At 41.3% G+C, this 13,348-nt stretch overlaps 1 protein-coding gene across 1 annotated transcript in view; it reads right to left on the reverse strand.

Moving 5' to 3' along the window:
- Nucleotides 1–3,112: 3,112 nt before the first annotated feature.
- The window catches only part of SHQ1 (SHQ1, H/ACA ribonucleoprotein assembly factor), a 54,143-nt gene continuing 43,907 nt past the window's right edge, over nucleotides 3,113–13,348 (reverse strand). Inside the window, exon 13 of the mRNA XM_034066556.1 lies at nucleotides 3,113–4,200. Coding sequence (XP_033922447.1) covers nucleotides 3,555–4,200 — 646 coding nt within the window. The 3' untranslated portion in view covers nucleotides 3,113–3,554. The remainder of the gene's footprint in view (nucleotides 4,201–13,348) is intronic.

Raw genomic sequence — 13,348 nt, forward strand, 5'->3', positions numbered from 1 at the left:
TCACCCTGTCCCTGTTGAAAAAAGGAGAAGACAATAAAACAGTTGTGTTTAGCTACTTCTGATTGTTTCCAGTTCTCAAAGCACTGTATGAACAAGTGACTCCCAAACACAAGTGCATCCACACTCTTTCTGAGCCAGCTCCTGGATGCAAGGGCCTCCCTCCCTCTGCACATGCATTACTGTATTCCCCTCTGTCCTGCCAAGCAGCAGAGCGAAGGCTTGAGAGCATCGCAATCACCTTTATTCTCATTCACCAGGACTCTGTCACACTTGGCAGGTCAAGAGAGCAGGGCTGCCACCGAGAGCACAAACAGGTCCTGCAGATCCCTCTCTGCCATCCTTGGCAGGAGCACTCCAGGCAGCAGAGAGGATGGAGAACAGACTCCCCTGGGACCTCGGGCATGAAGCCAGGCTGCTGCCATTTACTTACCCAGGGTTACTTACTGTGTGTAAGGACAGCTCACAAACATCTCTGCAAGGATGTAGGGCTGGGAACCAGACCTTGCCATCACCAGGGCCTGGGTAAGAATGGAGACTGGTGCTGTCCCAGGGACAGTCTGCTGCAGTGGAGGAGTGCCAGGACATTAACTGGAGCTACCTTCCCACAGCCACCTTAGCTGGCTTCGGGGGAGCTCCGCACCACTGCCACAATGTAAGGCTGGGACAAGATGTTCTATTTAGCCCAAATCTCTACCATAAAAGTAACTGATTAATAACAAGACATTCTACAAACTGTATTTCCAGTTCTGCCTAATCTCTCCCCCAGAGCCCTCCATCCACCTCAACCCACTTTCCCCTCCTCCAGCAAAATGCCACAGCATTTCCCCCCTCAGGCTTAGCTCACATTCCAACTTATTTTCAGCAGGAATTTTGTCCAGACACTGCAGTTCTGTTCCCTTCAGACTGTTTACGATGACAAGTAATAAATGCCTTAAAACAAAGTATTGGCTGTGCTACGAATAAGCTTGGGTGGATAAGGTGGGCAGGGGCACTAGAAGTGGAGAATTGTAAAACCAACAGAACAGACTACATGAGTTCCACATATATGAACCATTTTCCAGCCTGGGAAAACTGTGTAAGAACAATTCCTATAGATGCATCCAAATAGCTGCTCTACATAAATTTGACTCACTTCTTACAGAACCCACAGGAGCTTAAAGGATTGAAGCATCAGGGATGGTGGGGTTTGGGGGGGTGTTTACTCCCCCAAGTGGTTCACGGATTCAGCAAGCCTGGGTTTTGTCTAAACAAGGTTACAGAAGTGACCTTTCAGAAGTGTCTCTGTGTCTGCTTTTTGGGGAAGCAAAGCTTCTCTTTCACACAGACACTGCCCATCTGAGCACTCTGGGGGGCTGGATAACACAGCCATACATGAAATTCTTATCACCCAGTATGGAAGAACTTCCCACCCCACCACTACAATGGTCACATAAAATTGCTGTTGATGGGTGTGTAACTGTTGACATTCATTATCCGCTCCACAACCACTAAGTGTGGAGTTCTGCAAAAAGGCAATGCTGAACATCAACACTGGAGTAAAAGGGGAAGAAAGCTGGGAATGGGCCCCAGGGTACAATACCCCCACAGCACATTTCCCCAAGTGCAGATGTGAAGAGGAAGAGCAGGGCAGCAGCGGAAAGAAGGGAAGCGAGCAGCACCAAGATGTTTTCAGAGGCAGAAACAGAGCTCAGTTATGCAGGGTCTCAAAGGGGAGGACATCAGTGACAACAAAGTTAATACCTGTGTCCATATTCTCATCTGTGTGCATTTACTGTCGCATCACATTGTACAAGCACTGAAGACACTTACACCCAAATGATATTCACACAGATTGATGGAAAAGGCTCATGAATGGCATACAGAAAGCATGCTTTTAGGCACACAAAGAGCAAAAATATTAACTAAAGACATTGTCCTCACTCCAGAAGAGGCAGCCAGGCCCTGCAAGTAAGAAGTTCTGTTAGAAAGAGCTCCTCAGTCTGCCACAAAATGGGAGAGTGAGGAAAGAAGAAATAAAAAGTGCTCCAGACCTGGGCTATTACAAATACCTATCAATTTTCACAACACATATTCCCTAACTCACACTATATAGTTTCTCCAGCCCATGTTCAGCTGAACGAAGTTTCAGAGTTCACACCTGTAATCTGGGGACAGTGGGAGGAGGGTTACTTTTTCTTAAGCACATTTTCCCCCTCTCTCAGGCATATGCTGCATAATTGCAGCTGCAGTGTAGGTTTTATTGCTACCATTTAGAAGAGTAAGTGCTCACTGACACGCAAGATGGGAAAGGTTCCTCCCCTGGGGAACAGAACACAGAGACTGATTAAGCAACCGGTGGGCATTTAAGAACATAAAAAATATTGGCAGATCAGGGCTGCAGCTCTGGCTGAACAGGAGCCGGCGCAGGAACAGAGCGCGCCTGCTGCTTTCCAGCAGGGTGTAGCATTGGGGAAGAATAAGTCTTTAAGCTTAGGATCTTTATACACTGTTTAATAGCAAAAAGGTTCAAAAGTAATTACATTTGCTGCTCCAGAGGCATGAATCAGGGGCTCTTGTTCTGTCAGGCAGGTGAAGCAAACCTGGTGGTCCATGTCCCATCCTGTCTCCCTCCCAGATCCTTTTGTAGAGGCTGAATAACAGCACAGAATTTGCAGCAGCCACCTGATTTCAAGAACTTACTTACAGTTAACAGAAATCAGCCCAAAATATATCGACTGACTGGATTATTTTAACATTATCAAGACAAAAATGAGTCAGCCAAAGAGACATGAAACACTGGTAACACAGCTAGGTGTAGACAGTACTGGTTTGCTTTCAGTCCTATATTCAATTGCTGTACCATGTTGTTTCTTCCATTTTGACTAACATTACTGTGGTGATACCAAGTACACAGAAAGAAACAAACAATTAGAATTTCCAGTTTTTGAAGAGCAAAAGTAGCATCCACACATGGAAACTTCCCAAAAACAGAGTAAAAGAATAAATACATGACAAAACCATTGAAATAATTGAAAAACTGCAGAAATATAAGCTATAACCCTTCTCATAAATTCCTTTATTTTGTACAAAAATAGAAAATATACACTTCAAAATATTTTTCAACACTATTTAGACTTTTAAAGTTATAACCAATTTTTTAAGAGCTATGAAGCAAAATGTCATAAACAACTTCATATAAACACAATAAGGATATTTTTCAAGTAAATGCCAACAGCTAAAGTTTAACTAAAATGATGCTACAAATCATTTCAATTGTATTTGATTAGGACATCATTCTACTACCAAACAAGCTTAATGGAAACTGTTTCTAGAAGTTTACTGAAATTACACATTCCCACATGTAGAGATCAAAATGTGAGACTTAAAAACCTAACTATGAGGATATCTATCATACAGTAGTGTCAATTCTTTTCAAAGCAGTCTTGCCCTCCAAACTGTCAACACAACAAAGAAGAAAAATATCAGCTTCTTTCTGCAGCTCAAGATAGCCTTGGGAACACCTCATTATAGCAACAAGCTGCATTGCTAGTGGGTCACACTGCTCTAACAGTCCTTTAGTCTTCATCTTCATTTATGCCACAAAGAAAAAGCAATGGATTTGTCTTTGAAGACACCTCTAAGTAATTTCCCTTCCCATCAGTATCTTCTGAAAGTCTGTCAGGTTCAGATACACGGTTTTTGTCTTGCTCCTGTAAAATGCAGCCTGGAGTAGCCGATCCTTCAGGCTGTTCTGAAAGTCTAATTGCAGCGTGCATTTGCTTTTCTAATTCCGCTATCAATTTTCCAGAAGGAGTTGTAGATGGCAAAGAAAGCTTTGATTTTTCATCACTAACCTCAAATGTCGAAGTGTTTGTGCCCTGCCTTAATCCATTACAGTCAATAAGTGGAGCTGTCCTCTCCTCTTGAAGCGTGTCTTGTACAGAATTTATTTCCCCATCTTCACTGGTTGAGGACTCTGGCTCATCTGAATCAGAGCCTTCTGTCTCAGATGAAGTACTGCTTGATTCTTCAGAGTCACTCATCTCCGACTCAGAGGAAGGCAGCTGTTGCCTGGAAACTCCGCCAGCAGCTTTTAACATGCTCTCTTCCTCTTGTACCAGCAGGGCTGCTGCTTCCAGCTCTTCTAGTTCAAATCCTATGTGGGACTTAGTGAGTGTGGTTTTCTGCAAGGACTCAGAGAGTGCAGCCAACTTTTTTGACCTTTAACAAAGAACAAGATACAGAACTTTACAAACAGAACTTTCCCATCTGATAATGAGAACACAAATCTTAAACATTCCTACTATTTGCTTGGTTTGCAGACAACTTTCTCCTTCAATTATGATTGTAAAAGTAGATGCTACAGAGGGAGAGATGAAAAGTATTCACAATTACCATTATTTTGGGTAACCTTTTCCCACAAGGGTAGCCAATACCCCAGTGAAAGTCTATGGTGACACTTTCAGAAAAGATACTGCTTCTTTGATGTTTCAGCAGTGCACAGTAAGGGAAAACAGACCTTTTCAGGAATGCTGATAGCAGCAAATCCTGCATTATTTGGCTTGCTGGATTAAGTTTATATACACCAATATGATTTTGTGTTGCAACCCTTCCAGATATGTCTGTTAAATGCAGATGAACTGATAGAACATAACTGATCAGTTCCATCATGGTGATACATTCTCCTCCTTTCAAAGCTAGCTTGGTGCACCCATGATAGCAAGAGATGTTCAGTGCTGTCTGTAGATATGCTTCACTTTTCACATATAACCCAGCTGAAATATAATTCAATAGAAATATCAGGAGCATTTAGATAAACAACTCTGATACAGCAGGCACGCTGCATCAGCTTCAGATCTTTGGTACAGGCAAACCCATTTCCTCAAGTGTTTTGAAGTCAGCCCATGCTTTACCAGAAATGTGCATCATGGATTTATAAATAGAGAGAACAAGAAGTAAGAGAGTGCCTTGAAATGGGGGGAGGGACAGAGGGGAAGGGGAGGGTAAAGGGAAAAAGGGGTATAAAATAACAAACATACATCCTGTTTCTTGTTGTAGAGTTTTGCCTCAGACTATCAATCAACTTTTCACCACTTCCTGCAACAGCAGGTCTACTATAAATCCTGCAGTAACTGACTGGGTTTCATTTCCTCTGCCAAACCTGCTAACCTGCAAGGCATGACACACTGACACTGGAGCAAGTAGCTGATAATGTAATACATGACTCCTGCGAGGCAAAAGTTAAAGTGCTTGTTCTCTCAGTTGAACGATTTTAAAGATCTTTATATTCTATTTCCCAGGGGGCATAATTACTCAGTATAACATAGACACGTCATTTTTTTTTCTCCTAAAGGAATTGTATTTAACAGTGGGGGAAGGGAATGTCAACGCAGATTCCTTTGACAGAGACAGCATAACGTTTAACGCTAAACTTGGGATAAAACACTAAAACTTCCTTAGACTTAGAAAACTAAGAAATAAGCAAGTGTTTACCAGAAGTAACTGAAGCAACAAAGAAACATTTCTGTTTCTAGGATTTTTCAATCTGAAGCTATAAATTAAATCATAACATCATCCCAGCACTATAAACACGGGTACCAAATCTGAGAAAGCTGCTTACTTCACACTGCTCCACTTTTTTGCTGTTTGAGGATACATTTCCATTTTATTTTTGTCAAGGACTTGAAATTTTTCTTCAAAAGTTACAGAGAACTTGAGAAACTGCCAACCCAATTGGGAACACAGAAAGCATTCCCCCGTTCCATACGTGAAAAGAAGCCAAGTGATAAACAGAAAGGTTCATGAAGCTCTGCAGTAGGTGGTAACAAAGTAAGAGGCTTGCAGGGAAATTTGCTTCTTGAACACATTGGTGAGAAGCTGGTTTATACCCCAAGTCACACGTTTATATTCTTTTCAGAAAGCATTTTGCTTTGCTTTTGAAACAGTCCCTTTCCTTCCTTCTAATTATACCTATGCATGCTCACTGGAGGGAAGGGATGTCATCCACAGGGACAGGCTGGAGAGGTGGCCCAGTGTGAACTTCATGAAGTTCAACAACACCAAGTGCAATGTCCTGCATTTGGGGCATGGCAATCCCAGGCACAAATAGAGGATGGAAGGAGAATGGATTGAGAGCAGCCCTGAGGAAGGAGGACTTGGGGGTGTTGGCTGATGAGAAAGAAGCTCAATATAACCCAGCAGTGTGCGTTTGCAGCCCAGAAACCAACCATGTCCTGGGCTGCATCATAAGCAGCAGACTGAGGAAGAGGATTCTTGTCTGCTCTTGTGAGACCCCACCTGCAGTCCTGCATCCAGCTCTGGGGCCACAATGTAAGAAGGGCATGGACCTGCTGGAGCAAGCCCAGAGGAGGCCATGAAGACAATAAGGGGGCTGAAGCAGCTCTGCTCTGGTGACAGGCTAAGAGAGCTGGGCTTGTTCAGCCTGGAAAAGAGAAGGCTCCAGGGAGAACTTAGAGCAGCTCCAAATGCCTAAGGGGCTGCAAGAAACCTGGAGAGGGCTTTGGACAAGGGCCTGTAGGGACAGGACAAGGGGGAATGGCTTTAACCTGACAGAGGGGAGACTGAGATTAGATATTATGAAGAAATTCTCTACTATGAGAGTGCTGAGGAGCGGGCACAGGGTGCCCAGAGAAGCTGTGGCTGCCCATCCCTGGCAGTGTTCAAGGCCAGGTTGGACACAGGGGCTTGGAGCAACCTGGTCTAGTGGAAGGTGTCCCTGCCAATGGCAGGGGAGTTGGAACCAGATGATTTCTAAAGTCCCTTCTAACCCAAACCATTCTGTGATTCTACGTTTGTGCATGTGTCCCCTTCCTCTGTGAGAGTTAATAACATGAAAGTACAACCCTTTTTACTGTCTTACTGCCTGACTGTTCACAAGTACCCAATGATCTTTAAAAGCTGAATGTGCCTTGTGACAGAGAACACTCTTTTGTACCCATTTTATATGTAGTTCATTGAGCAACTAACTGTAGGCACAATCGTTTCCTCTAGTGATACATCTCCAGCTCCAGCCACCTCAGTCTCACCCACCTATTTTACTACTGCCATTATAGATAGCAAATTAACTTTGAAAGTGCTGTCTGTCCTCCTGCCTCTCCTGTCATGTCTATTACTTTGTTTCCAAATCCTCTATGTATTTTTTAAATTTTCCCTATTTCTACTGTTCTTATTTTTTATTAATATTTTTTCCTGCCAGATATTCTCAGTCCTTGAAATCACACCCTTAAAATCCTCTCCTCCTCTTTTACTGTTCTCTTATAATGCACTTAACATGTTAGATATAGAAACATGTCACATAACTGCATCAAGTATTAAGGAGATGTATGGCATCATGTACTTTCTGGCATTAATGAATACTTCACGGTGCTCCATTTTGCTTAATGCCTAGTGTTAAAGAAGAAAACACAGTGATAGACTGATTTGACTCAACACACATTATGCTACTAAATTAGATGTGGTCTTGCTGACAGATAAAAGAATGGCCTCTCTAAAGCAGCAAGTGTTTGATCACTCTATACACAAATGGGTTTTTATCAACGAGTTCAAAGAGGAGAAGCGAAAAGGCTGGTGCCTGGCAGATAGAGACAGACACCAGTCCTACTGGGTAACTGTAAAACTGCAGAAGGAATTCTTAGCCTGAAAACCTTGGGTTAATTCCTTTGGTGTGATCAAAATACACATCAAAACAATGACAATAACTGATTTCATAAACCAATTGTGGCTTCAAGTTTCATGTTTAGTCCTTTTTCCCCAAAGGTTTTGATGGAACTACTGAGAGAGGACAAGCTTTTTATCCTTACAAAGGATTACAGGGAAAAAAAAGTCACTGATTAAACAGCCTGCTCTTCCCTTCTAACAATCACAGCACAAATAGATACTCTACTTGGATGACTAAACGCCTGCAAAGGCCAACAATTCCATCTGCCCTCTTAACCTCCATAACTGCCTTACTTCAACTCTCTCACACTGTGGTCCCATGGAGCAGTGCAACTGCCAAAACCATGCACAAGAATACATACAGTCGTCCATGCTTGACCAACCAGCAAGTTTCAGGACAGGGGAAGAGAGGCAGACCTTCTTTCTCTCTACACTGTCAATGCCCCAAAGACCATGTCAGGCCAATCACAGCAGGAATCTTCTAATAAACAATTTTAAAAATAGAATATATTTTACTATTTTTCTTAGCTCTTAGCCACATCAGGTATTTGATTTACACAGCATGAAAGTCTCCTTTTCAGTTACTCAGATTTCTTAGTAGGCTACGTGTTTCTTCCCAGCTTTCACTCTGGCCAGACTCTTCCAGAGCTCAACATTTCAGTACTAGAAACAAACTCAAAACCTCATGTTCTTGAAAAATTTATACATAAAAGCAGAAAATCCCATTCCCCAAATTCAAATCCATTAAAAGGGAAAAAAGGATTACTTGAAGAACAGCTTGCTTCCCCCTGCTTTTCCCATAACAGAATTGGAATCAGCTAGCTGTCCTTGCTTAAGGCAATTACCTAATATCAAGGAAAACCGAGTTTCAGAAGTGCATTTCACATCAGCCTTAAGAAAAGATGGCAACACTTTATGGACAAAACCCAAGGCAATCAACACAAAAACCAGAGCATGGAAATACTTACAACACAAGACTGTGGGTCTCTGAGCTAATGATTTCCTTAGCTGAAAGATAGGGAACAATTCAGGATACAAAAATGAGACACCAAAAATGAGAGATTGTGTATTAGAGACTTGCAGTAAACAGGTCCTGCTGTTTCCAAAATCTTTTGAGGAGTGTTTTAGAGATTAGACAGCAAATACTTCAATTTTTCAAGTATGATTAATGGAATTGCATGATTGCTTTCAGACATGCTCATTCAGTAGGCACATGTGTGTGGTAATGATATTGAATTATTATGGTGTTAGAGTTCTTACATAAACATGCATAATAAGCTTTAAAGGTGCTATACATGATAATTATTAGTTATCACAATATCAGTTGCTTAAGGAAAATGTTTAATTACAGGTTAAAGTGAGCAGATGCATGTTTTGTTTAACATATAACTTTGAGGAACAGATAGCAGCAGCATCTCAGGGCTTGCCCACGTAGTCTGGCATTTAGATTTTAAGACAGAACTACTGTAGACCTTGTCTTAGGCACAGGAAAGAGTCTCTCTAGAAGAAAAAAATCTTGTTCCAGAGATCTCAGATTATAAAAGAGTAAAACTGGGGTTAAAAGAACAAACAATCATGAGATTTAGCAAATAAAGGGAGAGGGCTAAAACAAGGGAAAAAAGAGGATTACAGCAATAGGAAAGGGAAATCATTCGTTTTAAAGCAAAGCCCACCTGCAGCAGCATGAAGGGAAGTAATGGTGACAGGGACTGACTGCAATGCTGACACATAAGCAGCAGCCAGGGTGGGAGGAGAGCAGGACACAACTTCTCCAGTTCAAGATTAATGCTTCTAAGAGCTTTGGTTCCACCTTCTGTCCCAAGGAATAAAGAAGGCACAAGGATCTGATGAATCAGGACAGCTCCTATCTCCAGAACACAGAGCTGTGAGAAAAGGTCTCACAGAAGACACATTGGGGATTTGATTGTTACAAGGAAGATTTAACATAAGCTGGAAGGGAAGACAAAAAAAGTCAACCTAGCCACAGAAAGTAAAAAATAAATGCAGGACTTGGGGATACATCCAGCCACAAAAGCCACTTTCTTCCCAAATGTTAAAATAAGTAATCATGCTTCTGTGTACTATGTCCATCAGTCAACAAGAGTACTACAAAACAAAAAGGTTTTAAGGAGTATTAATGTACCAGGCCTTTCCATCTGCCTTACATCCAATCCTCTTGCTTTAGCAGTTTAGTTATATTGAAAAAAGTAAGCAAACAAAACTCAAAGAGTACTTGAAAATACAGCAATATTCTGTATGATTGGTGGCACTACATACTCCATCATTGCATGGGAGTTATGTATCTAAAACACTGCATAGAGCATTTGCAAACATGGCAGTAGACAGTCAAATTGGCAGCACAGCCTTTCAAAGCAGAAGTCAGTAATATTTCACCATGGAATGAAAAATGATTTTTCTTGCACAGGCACAAGCTCTAGCTTGCTTTTGTTTTGTAAACAATAGAAGGATTATTTCTACTGCCTCCTAAGTTTTCTGAAGTACACAGTGTAAACTAGGTGTAAGACACAGCAAAATACAACAGAATGTTCTCATTATCTCCCCTGGCTCAATCACAATCTAGTCAGTGTACAGCATGGAAGTGCTGTCATGGCAGATTGAGCTGTTCTTGCCCAAGCACAACACAAAAGCAAGCATGGGAACCTGTACATCTAAATCGTTGCTAACAGCTTTTATTACCAGCCTGGTGTTTGAATGTGACCTAACTGGTCCTGGAACCACGCTGAAGCCTAACTAATCTTGGAATCAATTTAAGTCTTGTTATATTATGTTGTTTGAATGTGGTTAGGGCTATTCACTATGTTATAATAACAAGGATGCTGGAGAGGGACTCTTCATTAGGGACTGTAGTGATAAGACAAATGGCAACAGGTTCAAACTTAAACAGGGGAAGTTTAGATTGGATACAAGGAGGAAGTTCTTTCCTGTTAGGGTGGTGAGGCACTGGAATGGGTTGCCCAGGGAAGCTGTGAATTCTCCATCCCTGGCGGTGTTCAAGGCCAAGTTGGACAGAGCCTTGGGTGACATGGTTTAGTGTGGGGTGTTCCTGCCCATGGCAGGGGGGTTGGAACTAGATGATCTTAAGGTCTTTTCCAACCTTAACTATTCTATATTTCCATAATGGGAATCAGTCCTCCATGCTAGCAGTGCTCTAACCTGGCTCTACAGGGCTGACAAGCCCTGTTTTAAGTGTAAACCACTTTAATTATCTTTATACTTACAGGCAAGATAAACAAGTCTCATAGAAACAGTAGATGCTTCAAGTGCAGACATGCCTTTGCAGTGTCATAGGTTCCACCAAATATGAAAATAGATCTGTCTCATTGTCAAGCAGCCATCTCCTGGTAGGCCTACAATTCCTTGAGATGCATTCAAATACCAAGTAGCCGGATGCTGTGCCAGTCAGCAGGGCTGATAAATATAAAAAGGGCAGCTATTTAACTTAGCTCCACCTAGCAAGAGCTCTTGACACACAAAATCCAGCCAATAGTGAAGTTGTTGCATTAAGCAAAAGGCTTTTTGTCTGTGGGATCACAACATTTTCTCAACTGCCTTAATTTTATGTATTCACTGAATGAGAAACTACCAAATTTAAGGAGAAAGCATCAGTCTATAATTAAACTACCTTTCCCAACAAGGCCTGACAAAACTCAGACTTATATGAGGCAAAGTTTCACAGACACCCTCTTCTTAGATAAATCAGATAACAAGCAGTACAACCAGTCAAGAGTATAACCACTTTAAATGTGTTCCAAATAACATACCTGGCAGCATTGCTTACAATTTCCCACAATTATTCTCTTAGCCAGAGGCACCATAAGTATTATGACAATTCCAGAGTTAATATCTCAGACATCATCAGATATTATCCTTAAGTAGAGCCTCAGCAGTTCAGATACAGAGAACATGTAAATTTAGTCATCTGCAAGACATTGAAATGACAGTTAAACTATAAGGGATAATGAAATCTTCTGCCTTGCCACAAGACTTGTTGAGGACAGACTGCAATAGGACATGAGTAATTATTTCTGTATGGACTGCCACTGGTGACCAAAAGGGGACCTGCAAAAAGGGCAGACCCTCCAGACCCTTCAAATCATCTTATTTTCCCCCTGCCCAGAGTGGTTCTTGCTGGATTCTATCCATCACTGTCTGGCCCAGGCACAAGGGGTATCAAGAGATGTTGTTCAGTGTTCAATCCCTTGATAATGCCAACATTAACTTCTCACAGGAACTCTGTCATGATCTTGATGAAAATCAATAATCCTATGGCAGCAAGTCTACTACTTAAGCTCTCTCAAAGCAGAAGGCACAGCCAACCATGACACCAAAAGATAAAACATAAGCTCATACAAAAATGACACAGCTGACAAAACATCCAACTATTCTTAAATATACTTGAGAGAAAAATAAAATGCTCTTCCATCTAAAACCCAGATGTCCTCTCTAGTTCTGCACAGCTGCTTGAGCAACCAAACTGATGAGCTTTTGGGAAAGACTCCTTAAGTGAGCATTGTTGCCTGTTGGGCAACACTCTAAGTCACTGGAACAGCATATTCTGACACTCAAAGGTGGAGATAATGTGAGAGAAGACACAGATACTCTCAAACTGCAATAATTTAACTTCTGTTCTTTAAATCAACAGTAAGTAGTGTGCTTCCTTCAGAAAGGCACCTAACAAAGCCAAGCATCCGTATACACTTGACATACAGCTTCAAACAGCTAGAAAGAAGAAAACAATATACTGATTGAATTCTTATGACACAGAATTGAAAGGCAAATTGATATTAATAAAATATTCAAGACTTGAAAAAGTCTAGGTTTGATCACCCCCAACTGGTAAAACACAGAAGCAATAATGGTGATGGCACTGAATGCAAAAGCAGACTTCATTAATGTAGAAACATCTGAAGTCAACATGCACAAAAAAAGCACAAATGACTGAATAGTGAAATTAGGTAAAAAAGAAAAAAATGTATCTTCCAGTTCAGAAAAGAATCTTTACAAATGGGCATTCAGCTGCAATAATGAGAAACTCATCACACCAAACACATCATCCATTTGACAAAACTGCTCTTTAGAAGTCATGGGTTACAAAAGAACATGAGCTTTAGAATCTGCCTGGATATAAGAGGCTAAGATTCAATTATACCTTTTAGCATGTGTTTTACAGGAGATACTATATTTCACCACTTTTATTTCACTTTCAAGGTTACTCCTAAGGAGTGCTTCAAATTATACACTAGTCCATGACCTCCAACCATAGTGAAGTAGTTTTGAAAAAGCAAGCTCAGGATCAATGAACTAAAATGCTCCAAATTAAATTCTGAAGGAAATGCACAACAGAAAGCCTGTAGTCTTGGTAAGTGTTAACAGACAGTGACAACCACTTTGCCTATCTACACACAGTGTGCATTACAGCCTATGACAAGCAATGTAACCTCACACTCATTTTAGTGCAAAGTACCTCATACACACATTTCCCCCAATTCCCCACAAGCTTGGGGAAACTTTTATTTCATCTGGCCTCTGGGAACACAGTTATTCTCTATGGTGAAACATGCCTAAAACTTAACAAAGCGTAACAATACTACCATGAAGTTTTAGGCATGAGATGGAAAAGAAAATACAAATGGCACCTGAACCACACGGCAACCCTTTCATTGAAAGAAAA

Source organism: Melopsittacus undulatus, chromosome 9, assembly GCF_012275295.1.
Source record: "Melopsittacus undulatus isolate bMelUnd1 chromosome 9, bMelUnd1.mat.Z, whole genome shotgun sequence".
Lineage (NCBI taxonomy): Eukaryota > Metazoa > Chordata > Aves > Psittaciformes > Psittaculidae > Melopsittacus > Melopsittacus undulatus.